A 14,784-nucleotide genomic window follows, 5' to 3' on the forward strand; every position below is an offset into this window, starting at 1 on the left:
AAAGGTTTACTTCAACGTTTCTGGGCTAACAAACCCCATCGTCAGGAAAACATAAAAAAAGAATACACATACACAACTTACCTTATATCCCCACCAGCAGTATGATTGTAACTGGGACAGCAGAGCCGGGTGCGCAAGACCGGAGCGTGTGTGTGGCGAATCATGATGACACGACAGCCTCAATATCCGGCGTTCACCATAGGAACCTGAAACGCTTCTCCGGCTACTGGCTGTCGGAAGAAATGTGTACAGAAAAAAAGAATCTATTAACCCTAAAGAAGTATAAATACCAAGTCACAATAAAATTACTAAAATTAGCAACAATAGGACAGTAGAATATGCATACTCAAAGACTTAAAATGCTAGAATAATTCAGCATATATAACAAAAGTGCTATAATATAAATTATTAAATATAATAAATCAATCAGATATAGTAAATACCTCCGAATGCCACAAAAGGCACCCTCAAGTAATAATATCCATAAAGTGTAGACCCATCTGTTATTACATTAACGTATTCCATGCAGTACGCTCATTTAAACCCCGAGGAGCTACAGTGTCCAATTTAAATATCCAAGTTGCTTCTAGTCTGATAAGAGATTTCACTCGATCACCACCTCTAATCCGTTCTGGCACATGGTCGATTATTTTGTACCTAAGGGAAGCAAGCTGATGATTATTGTCATGAAAATGTGATGCCACCAGTTGATCCATAGGTTTACCTCCAAGTGCCGCTTTTATAGCTGACCTATGGAGGGCCATGCGTTCCTTGAATTTATGTGATGTCATCCCAACATAATATAAACCGCATGGACAAGTGATAATGTATACAACATGAGTTGTATTACACGTTAACTACAGGTGACACGCGCTGGGCACTTATAGCATCCCGGTTGTTTGCTAATGCTCAAAGGGTCCTTAAGATTATAATCAGTGATGTCTGTCTTCACTAAAAAATCTCTTAAATTTCTGCCCCTTTTATAACAAGTCATTGTTCTGGACTTGTGCAAGGTTGAAAGATCTTTATAATTTGCTACAATCGGCCACAATGCCCTGGACGCCTGAGGAATGACTGAACTGTAAGTATCATAAGTAGTTATCCAAGGAAACACATTGTTCACATTTTTATCACGGGATTGGAATAGACATGCCCCATCAATTCTTAATACCCTGTCTTTGGTCATGGTGAGCTCCTTCTTTCTGTATCCACGTTCCCTAAATTTTTGTAACATTTTATCCAGTTCATCAGATAAGCACTCAGGGTTGCTAGTGATCCGGGCCGTTCTCAACATCTGGGAAAAAGGTATATATATGATACACATATCTGTTTTCTGAAAATATGGAATGGATGGCACTCCGGACACATATTCACAGTTTCAACCAATAGCCGGTATTAGGTTAACGTTTCAGAAACCTACAGTTCTCTTTCGTCAGGACAGCCAAAAAAAACAACAACAGTATATACCTTGTAAAGCATCTCACCAAATTGCTCACCAACACAGACACGGAGCCTCGCAATGACATCATGCGTGCGCATCAACTGACTCAAATGGGCATGTGCCAAGAGTGTATACCATCCCCATGACAACAAAGCTGTAGTGGACAAAAAAAATTCAGTGACTGAAATACATGGTAAAGAATAACACAAAATATCTGAGTATAACAATGATAAATACAGCATGGATAACCAATAAAGAATCAATATAAACCCATCAATCTGACGATAATAGCTCTCCAAAATGGTTTAAACAGGGAAAAGACAACATTATAAGTGTAATAACATGTATTATTGCAGATATGCACAAATAATCAGAGAACGAGTTAAGCACTAGAAAACATATTAAATAGCAGATCAAATTAGGCTAATATTATAGACAACAAAAATGTCTGTTAGATGAAACTACTATATGAAACTGTTTCATTAAGGCCGAAAGGTTGTAAAGTTTGCAAGGTGTATATTAATTTTGTTTCTCTTTACAAGAGTGCCCTACCCATGTCCCTTCCTTGGTGATTAAGGGGGATTCAGTCAATCATTTTGTACCGTACGGATGCCAGGCTGTGCTTGTTGTGACGAAAATGCCTGGAACTGGATGTTCACAATTCTGTCCCTCAATGGCTAATGTTGGATCTGTGTAAAGCCATCCTTTCTTTAAAAGTTCTAGTCATCTTTCCAGTATAATGTAGCCTGCATTGACATCTAATATAATAAACGACAAATGAGCTTGAACAGGTAAGTGGGAACTTGATATATTTCCGACCTGATCCTGAATGAAAAAAATGTATCAACGATCTCTAAATAGCTGCACGTTGTACATCCGATACATTTGTGATTTTCTGGCTTTCTTGACAAAAAGTGTACTGGTGCTTTTGGCTTTAAATTTGTGATGTCATTAAACACTAGTTTGTCTTTTGAGTTTTTCCTCTTCTATACCCTGGCACAATCGCCTTGTTGTTCAATGCAGAGAGAAAGGGACACGAATGATGTCATCGCGATCTGCCAGGCTCTGTGTCTGTGTTGGTGAGCACTTTGGAGAGATGCTTTATAAGGTATGTACTGTTGGTTTTGTTTTGGCTGTCCTGACAAAAGTGAGCTGTAGGTTCACTGAAACGTTGACTTCATACAGGCTTTTGATTGAAACTGTTGCTGTGTGTCCAGAGTGCCATTCATACTACTTTTTCTGTTATGTATGACTACTGTACCTAGTTCTGGCACCTGGACCTGCTGTTTATAGTTATTACTATGGCAACCCTCTGTTTTAGCAAATTCTCTGTTGTTAACAGTAATGCGAAAAGCTATGTGACCATGCAGATCTAGCAAAGTAAATAAAGGCCCAAGTAGGAAAAATTATACAAAATACAAATAGACATTATATAAACAACGAAAAAAAACATTAAGAACATGCAAGTATGTTAATACAATGAATACAGAGACCTATATTAAGGGCAGGATGTACTAAGCATTGCATCCACGATACTGTACATACCGCCAATTATCGGGTACATACCAGAGATAATATGTACCTAGAAAATCGCAAAGAACAGCTCTCCTGGTAAGAGCTGTTCTTTGCGATAGAGGGATTCCCTCTGGCATCATTCTAGCACAGAATGACGCGAGCGCCACCGGGCATACTGGAAGGGTTCTGATTGGATCCCTCTCAGGGGCATCACGAAAAGAAGCCCACCGGGTCCAAACTCAGTAATGTATTGTATTCCGAAGCTTGGTACATATGAGAAATGCTGTAAAACCCCCAAAAACTCCAATTTTTTTTCCCGTAGTACGTCCCACCCTAAATGTTTCTGGCAATTATATCATTAACCACGTCAGGCTTACTTATGAAAATGAAACTACAACTACTATATTGATTATAGTGAAACCGACCTCCATACAAGTAAAGAAATAAGAAATCAGGGCCTCTACACAAACAGGCACTATTGACAAACTGATAGCTAGGCATTTTGCCCAAGCACAACAAGAGGTAGCTTCCCTTCGCGACTGCATCATAGTATAACTGGCCAGAAAGAGAAGACTTTGGCATGAGTAGGTCAGCTTAACATAGACAGCCTGAGGTAGGTAAAACTGCAGCAATGGTGCATTTGGTGAGTGCACAGTATAAATTTGAAAAGGCCCATATGGGGTGAATACCTGTTATAGCCACTGTAGAAAAAGTATAGTAAGTGCAGCATAGACAGATGCCTAGTTTCCACCCTCTGGTCTGTGGCTTCAGATAATACACATAATTCATTTTTTAAATACTATAATGTTGCAAACAAAGGAGATTAACTAAGGGACAGTTTTACAATCTACTAAAGTCCAAACTACACATCAAAGTATATAATTTGTATTATTATTATTATATTGAGAAATGATTTGCCAATTTTTAATTTAACCCTTTCGCTGCTAAGACCAAGTGGTACTTGTTGTAAGCACTGCCATGGTCAAATGGCAGGGGGGGCGTGCATATTTCCCCCTCCCTTAAAGTTGCTGTTGATCAGGCACGGGATGAGGGTTAGAACTTAATGATGTCATCACTTTGATAATAACATCCACAATAACATAATTAGGCCCCACCCCTTCTCACCTAAATATTGCTGACATTTTAAAAAGCCAAGATATAATTTTTTAAAAAGTGTCTTATCATCCTGGCACCCACAGAGAAAGGAGTATCTAAAGTTGAAAGAGGGTAGTCTCCTCTTTGAAATGATATGAACATTTAGAAGTTATTCTCTGGTGATCATGCTAAACCGCACTTTAGTAAATCTTCCCCCCAACCGTTTTTGTATGTGGGTGCATTACTGAGCACTTGATGCATTTAAATGAAATCTGTTATATAAGCATAAATGACTTTGCAGAACTACTCAAGAGTTTATTTGAGAGTCACAAGATGAGGAATGTTCTGTACCAGCATTTATCTGTCCAACCTCAGTGACCTGTGTGACAAGTATAAAAAAAAAATTATTTCTTTAATGTGCATCAGAGTGATAGGTGCTGGCTCATTTCCCAGACTCAGAGACGCAAGGCAAAGATCAACTTATTGTATTGTATTTGATGAAGACTTTACTTTATTTTCTAGCAATATGCAACACCAGTTACTTTAACATATTTTACACAAAAATAAGTGTATATATTGTGCTCACCACAATCATTAAAAGACAAATGGGGTGCAATAAGGTTATGATGACATATTACCAGCAAGATGAGATTGATCCTGTTCACTGCAGTCACTTCAGCTCATTAATGGCACTCAGGGGTAAAGTGCATTCCATCAGTTCTATTTGGAGACGGAACCAGTCCACCTTACCCGGCCAATCAGCCCTGCGCCACAGGGAGTTGCTGGGTGCCCACTGAGATTTTGTTACCAGCTTGCGCCCGGCTCCTTTCCTACAGTGGCAGCCAGAGGTTCACTCCTGAGCTCCGGCATCTGGCTCCCGCAGTGGGCACTATGAGAGAGCCGTCATTACATCACTCCCATAGTTCCTTCCGAGAAGCAGCCAGTCGGACAGGAGCGGACACAGGCATGGGGCTTAAGGTGAGTATTGTGTGGTACCTTTTTTGTTTGTGTAAGGGACACTACTACCAGGGACATTACTACTGGGGGCACTAGAGGGTATTACTACTGGGGGTATTACTACTGGGGGCATTACTACTACTGAGGGCATTACTACTGGGGGTACTAGGGGACACAGCTGACAGGAAAAATGAGAGAGGGTCTGTGAGAAGAACTGCCGGTCACTGTATGTGCATCCCGGCGCAGTCACACTGGAAGCAGCAGTGTTAGGGGTGGCAATCAGCCCAATTGCCCCCCCCCTGGATCCGCCACTGCCTCTTACCTAAACATGAAATGTGGGCTACAATAGGCAAATAAGGGATTTCCCAAAAAATTTGATAAACAACGATGAAATGATTTATTAGATTGTTATTGGCATCATAATAAAACTCACTATTGTCATGGATAAAGGAAATTTAAAAACAACAAAATAGTTTTCACTATTGTAGACAACAATGTAGACAACAATGGTAAAAGGAATAAGTACAATTACAAATAATTTCAAAATAATTTAAAAACACAATAAGAATCGTTAGCAGTTGCTTATACGGACGCAACCGGTCACTGCAATTGGGACTATACAGACCCATCACAGAGTGATTGACAGGAAGTGCCGTTTGTGGGTGGTGACAGGGGGGTGGTCGGTGAAACACAGGCGTGCCAGTGTGCTTCAATGTCGTTGCAGGGGCATGCATAAATTATCCACTGCGATACCATACACAGTCTCATAGTGTGCGCTGAAGTTAGCAATTTCTGAGGTCTGACCTTGTGCAAGTGTGCGTGAGGCTATGATTGTACTCAATTGTACCAATGGTATCACAGTCTTGCTAAGGTTTACGGATGAGTGTAAGGTACAGTGGACGTCCTTATGTAGTGCTGCGATGGCATAGCGATCGCAATAGATTAGCATACTATCACAGTTGCACTGTGTGCGTAATCGCAGCAGTGATCGCTACAGCGATCCGTAGTGAGTCAGGCCCACCGTATCACAAAGCAGTGTTGAGGAAGCAGCCAGTTGCTGTGAAATGCATTGCAATTTTAAGTGAGAATTTCATTTTCCTTTTTGTTTTATTTTTTAAGCCTGATTTTAACTTTTGACATTTTGTTTTTAAATTATTTATTATTATTTAAAAAAAAATTCAATTATTTGTATTAAGTGTGCAGCCATAGATAAGGGAGGTGCAGAGCCAATGTAAGAAGGGAAGAACTGCAGTTACAGTATGTCCACTGTATCTGCTAATCAAAATAAGTGATTCTCGGAGTAGAATGGTGATGCAGAGAAAAGACAAAGCCATTCCCAGGAGACTGAACATTTGTAAACCGCTTAAGATGTCAATCTATCATATAAAGTTGCTAGTCTAAGTTAGAGAGCTGCTAATCTTACTGAGAGAGACTATAATCTTGCTGATAGAGCTGCCAATCTAAGGTGTGTATCCACTACACGAGAGTGGAACGACTGTACGGTTACAACATTGTAATAGTGCAATCGTTCATCATCCTGTGCAGTGGATAATGTGCCCACACTGAATGATATGTCGTTCAGTGTAGGCTCCCTCCCTCATCTCCGAACATGCACACCCTGTTCAGGCGATGATAGACGATAAAAACGACCAGCGGGAGCGTGCATCGCTGGTCATTTTTTACATTTTACTGCACGATTTATGAACGATTAATGAGTGATTGAATGATTACAATGTCATAATCGTTCAATCGCGCATTTTAATCGTCTAATGGATATGCACCTTAGCAGGGAGAGCTGATAGTAATAAGAGAAGGGTGCCTGCATCACTGAAGGAATTGCCATTCCCAGGGAGAGTCTGCCATTGCCAGAGGTGGAATCCAAGCCGCCAGAGGTCCATGATGAGTCCAAGTCCAGTTCAGAAGCCTAGATGGAGTCTATGTCCAGTCTAGCAATCCAAAGGGTGTCCAGGGGCCCAATTCAGAGGTCCAGCAAGAGTCCAAGTTCAATTCAGAGGTCCAGTTAGCTAAATAGTAACCTTGATTGCCAGCCCACTTGTGAGAGTCTGACAAAGGTGGGTCAGTTTCTCTAGTCTGTCTTTTACAGCCTGGGAAGCACGTTAAGGTCTGCAGAGAAGAGAGACCTTTGCTTGTGATTTTAAGCAGGGGAGCGGCAAGGGTGGTTCCAGTGGAGCATGATCTCCGGGCGCCAAAATGGACAAAGGGCGCCATCCAGGGTTCCAGAATTCATAGGGCGCTGCACAGTATGATGGTCACCTGTTAGTTTTATCTCAGTTTGTTTGCTCTATATCCTAAATAAGTTATGTATCTGAGATCCATTTCTACATTTCATGCTCCCTCAAGCTGCCCAGATTGCCTCCCCTCCAGCTCTCCCTCCTCTGTGATCATCTTCTGTCACCTCCCCTTTCCTGTCAGATTGATTACATTCACTTCTCACCTCTTTAATTCCCTCCACTCTCTACTATGGGATCGGCTCTATGCCCCTGTCCTTATTGGCTTCTGTCTCCTTTCTTATTGGCTTCACTCCTTTCTTATTGGCTTCTGTCTCCACCCCTCTCTGATTGACTCTTTGTCCCTCCCCTCTCCTTTCTTATTGGCTTCTGTCTCCAACCCTCTCTGATTCACTCTTTGTCCCTATCCTCTCCTTTCTAATTGGCTTCTGTCACCACCCCTCTCCTCTCCTTTTCTTATTGGCAGGTAAAAAGGCACTGTTTTTCTATTTAAATTAATGAGGTGTCCTAGGCATGACCACCAAGTATTATTTGAAAGGCCTTTTAAAAAATACTGTATTAGGAGACCTGGAATAATAATAATGGTGTTAGACAGAACATGGTTAGTAGTACTCACATTAATATAGGTGCAATGTATATTTGCGATGTAGGAGCATAGCTGAGAATGGAGATTCCTATAGGTGTTCCCACTCTAGTGAAAGCTGCTTGGGGCAGTAACAGCAATCATAAGCTGTGCAGCCTGTGGAATTTCACTCTAGCACATGTACTCTGTCAATTTAAGTTAAATGCTCAAAATATATAATACAATCTCCTCTACTGACTAATAGCAATGATTCAAAGGAGATAAAAGTCAGATCCTAGGTGCTATACATAAATAAAACAGTGCCAAATGAGCTACCCCTTAATGTCAGATAGTGTATCCCCCGCAGGCTGGCCATACCTTACTGGCACAGTTCAGTACAGGGAGGGGGAAGGGCACTATGACATGCACTTTCTCCGGGCGCCATGGTTCCGTGCTACTCCTCTGATTGTAAGTGCTGTGTTAAATTCTGTTAGGTGAGGTGGACACTAAGGGGTTTATTTACTAAGAAGTGTTAGGAGTTACTCAAAGTTACCAATGGTTTCGCAGACTTGCAAAGTATTACGGACGTGTGTAAGGTAAGGTGGGCATCCTTATGTTGTGCTACAACAGCATAGCGATCACAGACATTAGCATTTCTTCACAGTGAGACTGCAAGAGTAGTCGCAGTAGCGATCGCAGTTGCGATCCTTACTGAATCAGGTGCTAGTGTGATACCCTGCAGGTGTATGGTATCACTTAAAGACCTGTCCCAGCCACAGATAATACCCAGCCATTGTAGACTATTATTTTACAGGTGTTTCTGACAACGGCCATCTCATAAGAGATGAAATTTCATTGGACATTTTGGAAAAGGGCGTGGAAGCCTGTGACATTTTTAATAAAGTTGATTTTAAAAAGAAAAACAACAGTTGGAGAGAGCAGAGTGGTGGGCAGCAGGCTGAAATGGCAGTTGGAGGAGTAGCTGGGAGAGGCGGCCATTACACATGAGGGGGCGTGTGCTCAGAGTGTGGCTCCTGCACAGAAGCAGAGGAAACAAGCTATAGCAAAAGAGTGGCTGGGACTTGTAGTGCCACAGTCTGTTTTTCGTGTTATTAACACAAAGCAAACATGTTCCAGTAAGCTGTGCCTACCTTCCGGAGGGGAAGCTGCATCCTAAGATCCTGCCTCAGATTTGGTGACAGAAAGACATTTATTACATACACAAGCAGTCGCTTTGTGGCATGAATATAACAGATATTATCTCATCAACAGCGCTGCAACAATACTGTTTAAGTAAAAGCTAATTTTGTGCATGCATGCAATTACGGGCCCCAACATGTACACACAGGAACTCAAATGTGACCTAGATCTGCAGGTATCAGTGTTAGTTAAATCTGTAGTAATATTTTTATTTTAGACTTATCGTGCAGAACCAGATAATTCATTATTAAAGTGAGGTTGTGCATATTGATACTTGTATAGAACGTTATGTGTGAACTACTTAATTGATTAATTTAAGTCAAACTGACCCATTCCAGTCACCGTTTGGTGTCGTTATTAATAAATGCAAGAATTATTAGAATACATTTTTGCTGCAATTCTGTTTGTGTCTGTGATATGAGTTGAGAGTTGTACCAAAGGAATAACTAAGAAGACTGATCCACCACTGAGGTAACTCCAGCTTTCTCCCACACTTTAACATTTCAATTCTCTCATTTTGGGGTATTACATTTGGCGTCACGAACAGGATCGACCACAGAGTCAAAAGTAGGTGGCCTCTCTCTATGCAACAAGAAAAAGCAAGATGTCACAATCAAAACAACAAACCTTTACCATGTCAGATGGACAAGAAGATGAACCCAGTCAAGGAACTCCTTCCATGGCTAGCACTTCACCAATAACTATGCCGTATTACTTTGGTGCTCCATGGCTGCCAACTTATTTTGGGGATGCACATACTCCCGGTACCAGTGTATTCACAGAATTCAAGGCAAAACTCCAATCTATGCTCCGCTTATGCCCGCTGAGTGATTCACAGAAAGTGGAGATCCTGATAGGGCAGCTGAAAGGCACAGCCCTGAGAGAAGTGACTTCATGGCCGGTGGAAGAAAGACAGTAGGCCTTATCCTAAAATGACTAGCTGCCACATTTAACACAAGAACGTTGTCTGAGCTTAAGATGGACTTTTACACAAGAAAACAGAAGCCTGGGGAGACTCTGCGTGACTTTGCACTCAGTCTACAGGAGGCACTTCGAGCCCTACAAAAATTTGATCCAACAGAAGTCAGACCAACAGATGAGATATTGATTCATCAATTTATAGAGGGATCCCACATTGAGATTGTAAAGGCACAGTTACGCTTACTTCAGCTACAGTTTCCAAATAGCTCATTCTTAAGCTTTAAAGAAGCTGCCATTAAAGTGGTAGGGAGATTGCAGGAGCAGGAATTGTCTTTTCCTGAGATGCCAGGGTACCTAAAAAATAAATACCCTCCAGAGACCATGCAGCAGGGAACCATGGCACCGCACACACTGAAAGATGTTGTTGTACAAAATGCACAGGCCCCTAGGACTGATCCACTCAGTGCAATAAAAGAGCAAATCACTGTAGGGACCCATGGAATAACTGAAATGTGCCATGAGTTGCAGAATTGCATGAAGCAACTAGCCAAGTTCTGAGAAGAGACAAACTGGCATTTCAAGAGATGGCAGCAAGATGATTCTAGGTGGAACTACCCACAGAGCACCAGAAGTAGCCTTTTACAACATGGCTGGCCTACACGTAGGCATTGCAATAGAAGTGGCCATATGGAAAATACCTGCGATCAGTTGAAGTCTTTAAATTCAGAGATTCAGAGGTCATTAGAAGGACAGTCCAAAGATGTGGACCCTCATCCTGTAGTCCAGAATCAAATTAAAGCAGTTATCACACCAGCAACAGACCAAGTGCCTGAAGTCAGCACAAGAAAAGTTTTGGGGAAAGTCGTTTGGTTCCATGTGCGATACGGCTATGGCTTTATAAATTGGGATGATACCAAGAAAGATGTGTTTGTACATTATACTGCCATTAAGAAGAACAATCCCAGAAAGTACCTCCGCAGCTTTGGATATGGAGAGATTGTTGAGTTCAATGTGGTGAAGGGGGAAAAAGGTATGGAAGCTGCCAATGTGACTGGTCCTAGTGGTGTTCCTGTCCAAGGTAGCAAATCTGCAGCTGACCGAGTTCAACCTATATGCCATATAAGTTACCATTCTCAGTGGTTCTGCAAGACATGTTGCTATAGATCTTGCCACAGGAAGGAACTGTACAGACACAGGCTCCAGCGCCCCAGTGTTCCAAAGCAAGTTAAAGCAACAGCAGAGGTGGTTAGCCAAGAGGTAGAGCAGCCAGGCAAATCTGTGCACCTAAATCTGCAAAGTATGCTTAAACCACCATCTTCTCCAGAGGCATACTCACAGAGGCCAACAAGAGTTAAATAAAGGAGATAGTACAAAGCAAATGTTCATATATTTGTGCTGTTATACTTGTTTAAAGTTTCATGTTTAGTTTAAGTCAATGAAAGTTGGACTATTTCTACAAGAGACTTTGTGGGAAATGTAGTGCGTGAGGACACGTATTTTTTTGGAGGGGAAGTATGTGATACCCTGCAGGTGTATGGTATCACTTAAAGACCTGTCCCAGCCACAGATAATACCCAGCCATTGTAGACTATTATTTTACAGGTGTTTCTGACAACGGCCATCTCATAAGAGATGAAATTTCATTGGACATTTTGGAAAAGGGAGTGGAAGCCTGTGACATTTTTAAAAAAGTTGATTTAAAAAAGAAAAACAACAGTTGGAGAGAGCAGAGTGGTGGGCAGCAGGCTGAAATGGCAGTTGGAGGAGTAGCTGGGAGAGGCGGCCATTACACATGAGGGGGCGTGTGCTCAGAGTGTGGCTCCTGCACAGAAGCAGAGGAAACAAGCTATAGCAAAAGAGTGGCTGGGACTTGTAGTGCCACAGTCTGTTTTTCGTGTTATTAACACAAAGCAAACATGTTCCAGTAAGTTGTGCCTACCTTCCGGAGGGGAAGCTGCATCCTAAGATCCTGCCTCAGATTTGGTGTCAGAAAGACATTTATCACATACACAAGCAGTCGCTTTGTGGCATGAATATAACAGCTATTATCTCATCAACGCTGCAACAATACTGTTTAAGTAAAAGCTAATTTTGTGCATGCATGCAATTACGGGCCCCAACATGTACACACAGGAACTCAAATGTGACCTAGATCTGCAGGTATCAGTGTTAGTTAAATCTGTAGTAATATTTATATTTTTGACTTATCGTGCAGAACCAGATAATTCATTATTAAAGTGAGGTTGTGCGTAGTGATACTTGTATTGAATGTTATGTGTGAACTACTTAATTGATTAATTTAAGTCAAACTGACCCATTCCAATCACCGTTTGGTGTCATTATTAATAAATGCAAGAATTATTAGAATACATTTTTGCTGCAATTCTGTTTGTGTCTGTGATATGAGTTGATAGTTGCACCAAAGGAATAACTAAGAAGACTGATCCACCACTGAGGTAACTCCAGCTTTCTCCCGCACTTTAACATTTCTATTCTCTCATTTTCGGGGTATTACACTAGGTTCTTCCACCTTGACAGAAGTACAGGGTAGGATTTATTTTTAATGTTTTTTATGTGCTCTCAAATAAAACTAGCTGCGGATACTTGTACCCTGGATTAATTGTGCTACTAATTGGCTGCTGCATGTAAGGTGCTGTTTACCCCAGGAGACGGCACCCATAACCTGATCTTGTTACGCATGGTGGAGAATGCAAGCATTGCACTTAAATTGCAGCTATAAAAATCTATGTGAAAAACACCTGAATGAATGTCTTGGTGGTGCCATCATCAGATGTTTGCGGAAACCAGATTCTGCTTCCTCCCTTGCACCAAGAGATAACATGAAAGCCATAGTTAAGGCACTGCTGCAGGCTGCCGCGGCTCAGCAGGAAGCTACCAGGGCGCAACAGTTAGCCATTGTGGAGGCCCAGAGGCAACAACAATTAGATGTTAAGGAGATTTGGAGGCAACAGCATTTGGATACTGATGAACTCCAGAAATAAGTGCAGCATGAGGTGGTGCAGCATCTAGAAGCCTTGTCTGGAAATACTTCAACAAATGTCACAACTAGCTCCAGCTCCATGACATGATGATGTTGTAGCCTATTTAACAACTTTTGAAAGAACAACCTAGATGGAAAGGTGGCCTAAAGATCAGTGGGCAGACCTGTGGGCGACCTTCCTGTCGGGGGAACCGCAAAAGGCATATTTTGACTTGAGCCTTACTGATGCCAAGGACTATGACAAACTAAAAACTGAAACCTTAACTCATTTGGGTGTAATGATATCTGTTTGAGCACAGAGTTCATAACTGAGGATACCAAGTGGATATACCTCCCCGCTCTCCAATACTGACCTCATTCATCTCATCAAGCAGTAGTTATAGCCAGAGACTCTAACAGAGCCACAGATTGTGGAAAGGGTCATTATTGATCAATATCTATGGTCTGAAGTTCTGCCCATGTGAGTGAGCCATGGGGATCCTAAAACAGCAGACAAGCTTGTAGAAATGGTGAATAGGTATGTGGCAGGTGAGGAACAGGTGAGTATAACCTAATGGACTCTAGTCCGGCAGTGGCAAAATCCTGTAACTTCTGAAAAGGTTGTTCCCAGTGAAAAGGGTGTTGGATGGTGAAATTAACTTAAACATGTAGATACTGTAGGCTTGGTACCTGGAGATTGGCCAGCTGTGCCAGGAAGGTTCCCATCTCATATAAAACTTGATAAAAAATATGATCAGATGTTTTATATGTGGTGGTAGGGGCCATGTTGCTGCTAATTGTTCAGTAACCTCTGAACCTATGGATTGTGATTACTGCTTATGTAAATTGCACAGTATCTTTCTTTGCTCAGCTAGACCGACGGGCTGAGCCAGATAAACAAATGTGTATAATTACTGTAGAAGGCAAATGAGTAGAGACGCTGTTAGATTCTTGTAGCCAGGTTATGCTGGTATAAGTTAGTGAACCCCTTAAAATATCAGTGGAAAATGGTTAGTGCAACCTCATATTCAGCATTATGATACTGCTGAAGTAAACATAGAAACAGTGTGGTTCCACAATAGTCACTGTGGGGTTAGTTCCTTATTTATTGTTTGATGCTATATTGTAGATATTTTTCCCACTTCTGGAAGCTGTGGGGAACCCAATTTGTTACTGATACAGTGGCATTGTTCCCTTTTTCAAGCATGGTTGGGGAGTCGGAGAGTGTCGTGAGCAGCAGTGAGATGCAGAATGATGTACCTCCTACTGAAGCAGGAAATATTGTTGAACCAGTCTACTGTATGCCTGATCTTGAAATAAGAAAATATATCTATGCCTCAGAACAGTTAAAAGACCCTACTCTGGTAAAGGCTAGAGAAAATGTGAAAGTAAAAGCCAGTAGAACCTGATAGTAGGTTGTCATACCATTACATAGCGGTATGTTAAGATTTGTAGTGTCAAATGTCGAACAAAGTAGAAGATATTGTGGAACAATTATTGTTCCTAAGGCATATAGAAGAACGTTGTTAGACCTGGCTCATGATCACATAACGGCAGGACATCTAAGGGTACGAAAATCTCTGAGTGAATTTTAGAGTGGTTTTTCTGGCCAGGGGTCTAATTGTCCCATTACCCATTACTGTGATCCTGTTTGAGAGAATAGCTATGGATTTGGTTGGACCTCTAATAAAGTCTGCCCAGGGTCATCAATATATATTAGTGGTAATTGATTATGCTACCAGATACCCAGAACCGATACCATTGCGCAATACGTCAACAAAATTGAGGACTAGGACATGTCTTTAGCAGAGTAAAAATACCTAAGTACTATAATTGAGGAGTATGGACACTTTTTCGGGGCTAC

General features: G+C 41.5%; 1 protein-coding gene and 1 pseudogene across 1 annotated transcript in view; one reads left to right on the top strand and one right to left on the bottom strand.

The window, feature by feature from the left end:
- Positions 1-14,784, bottom strand: part of LOC148501574 (uncharacterized) — a 93,774-nt gene that overhangs the window by 43,032 nt on the left and 35,958 nt on the right. Inside the window, exons 2-3 of the mRNA XM_088450268.1 lie at positions 1,485-1,595; positions 82-230 (exon numbers count right to left, since the gene is read on the bottom strand). Coding sequence (XP_088306394.1) covers positions 82-230; positions 1,485-1,595 — 260 coding nt within the window. The remainder of the gene's footprint in view (positions 1-81; positions 231-1,484; positions 1,596-14,784) is intronic.
- Positions 9,654-11,299, top strand: LOC148501575 (uncharacterized; annotated as a pseudogene).

Source organism: Taudactylus pleione, unplaced genomic scaffold (genome assembly GCF_031769625.1).
Source record: "Taudactylus pleione unplaced genomic scaffold, aTauple2 ptg000513l, whole genome shotgun sequence".
Taxonomy (NCBI): Eukaryota; Metazoa; Chordata; class Amphibia; order Anura; family Myobatrachidae; genus Taudactylus; species Taudactylus pleione.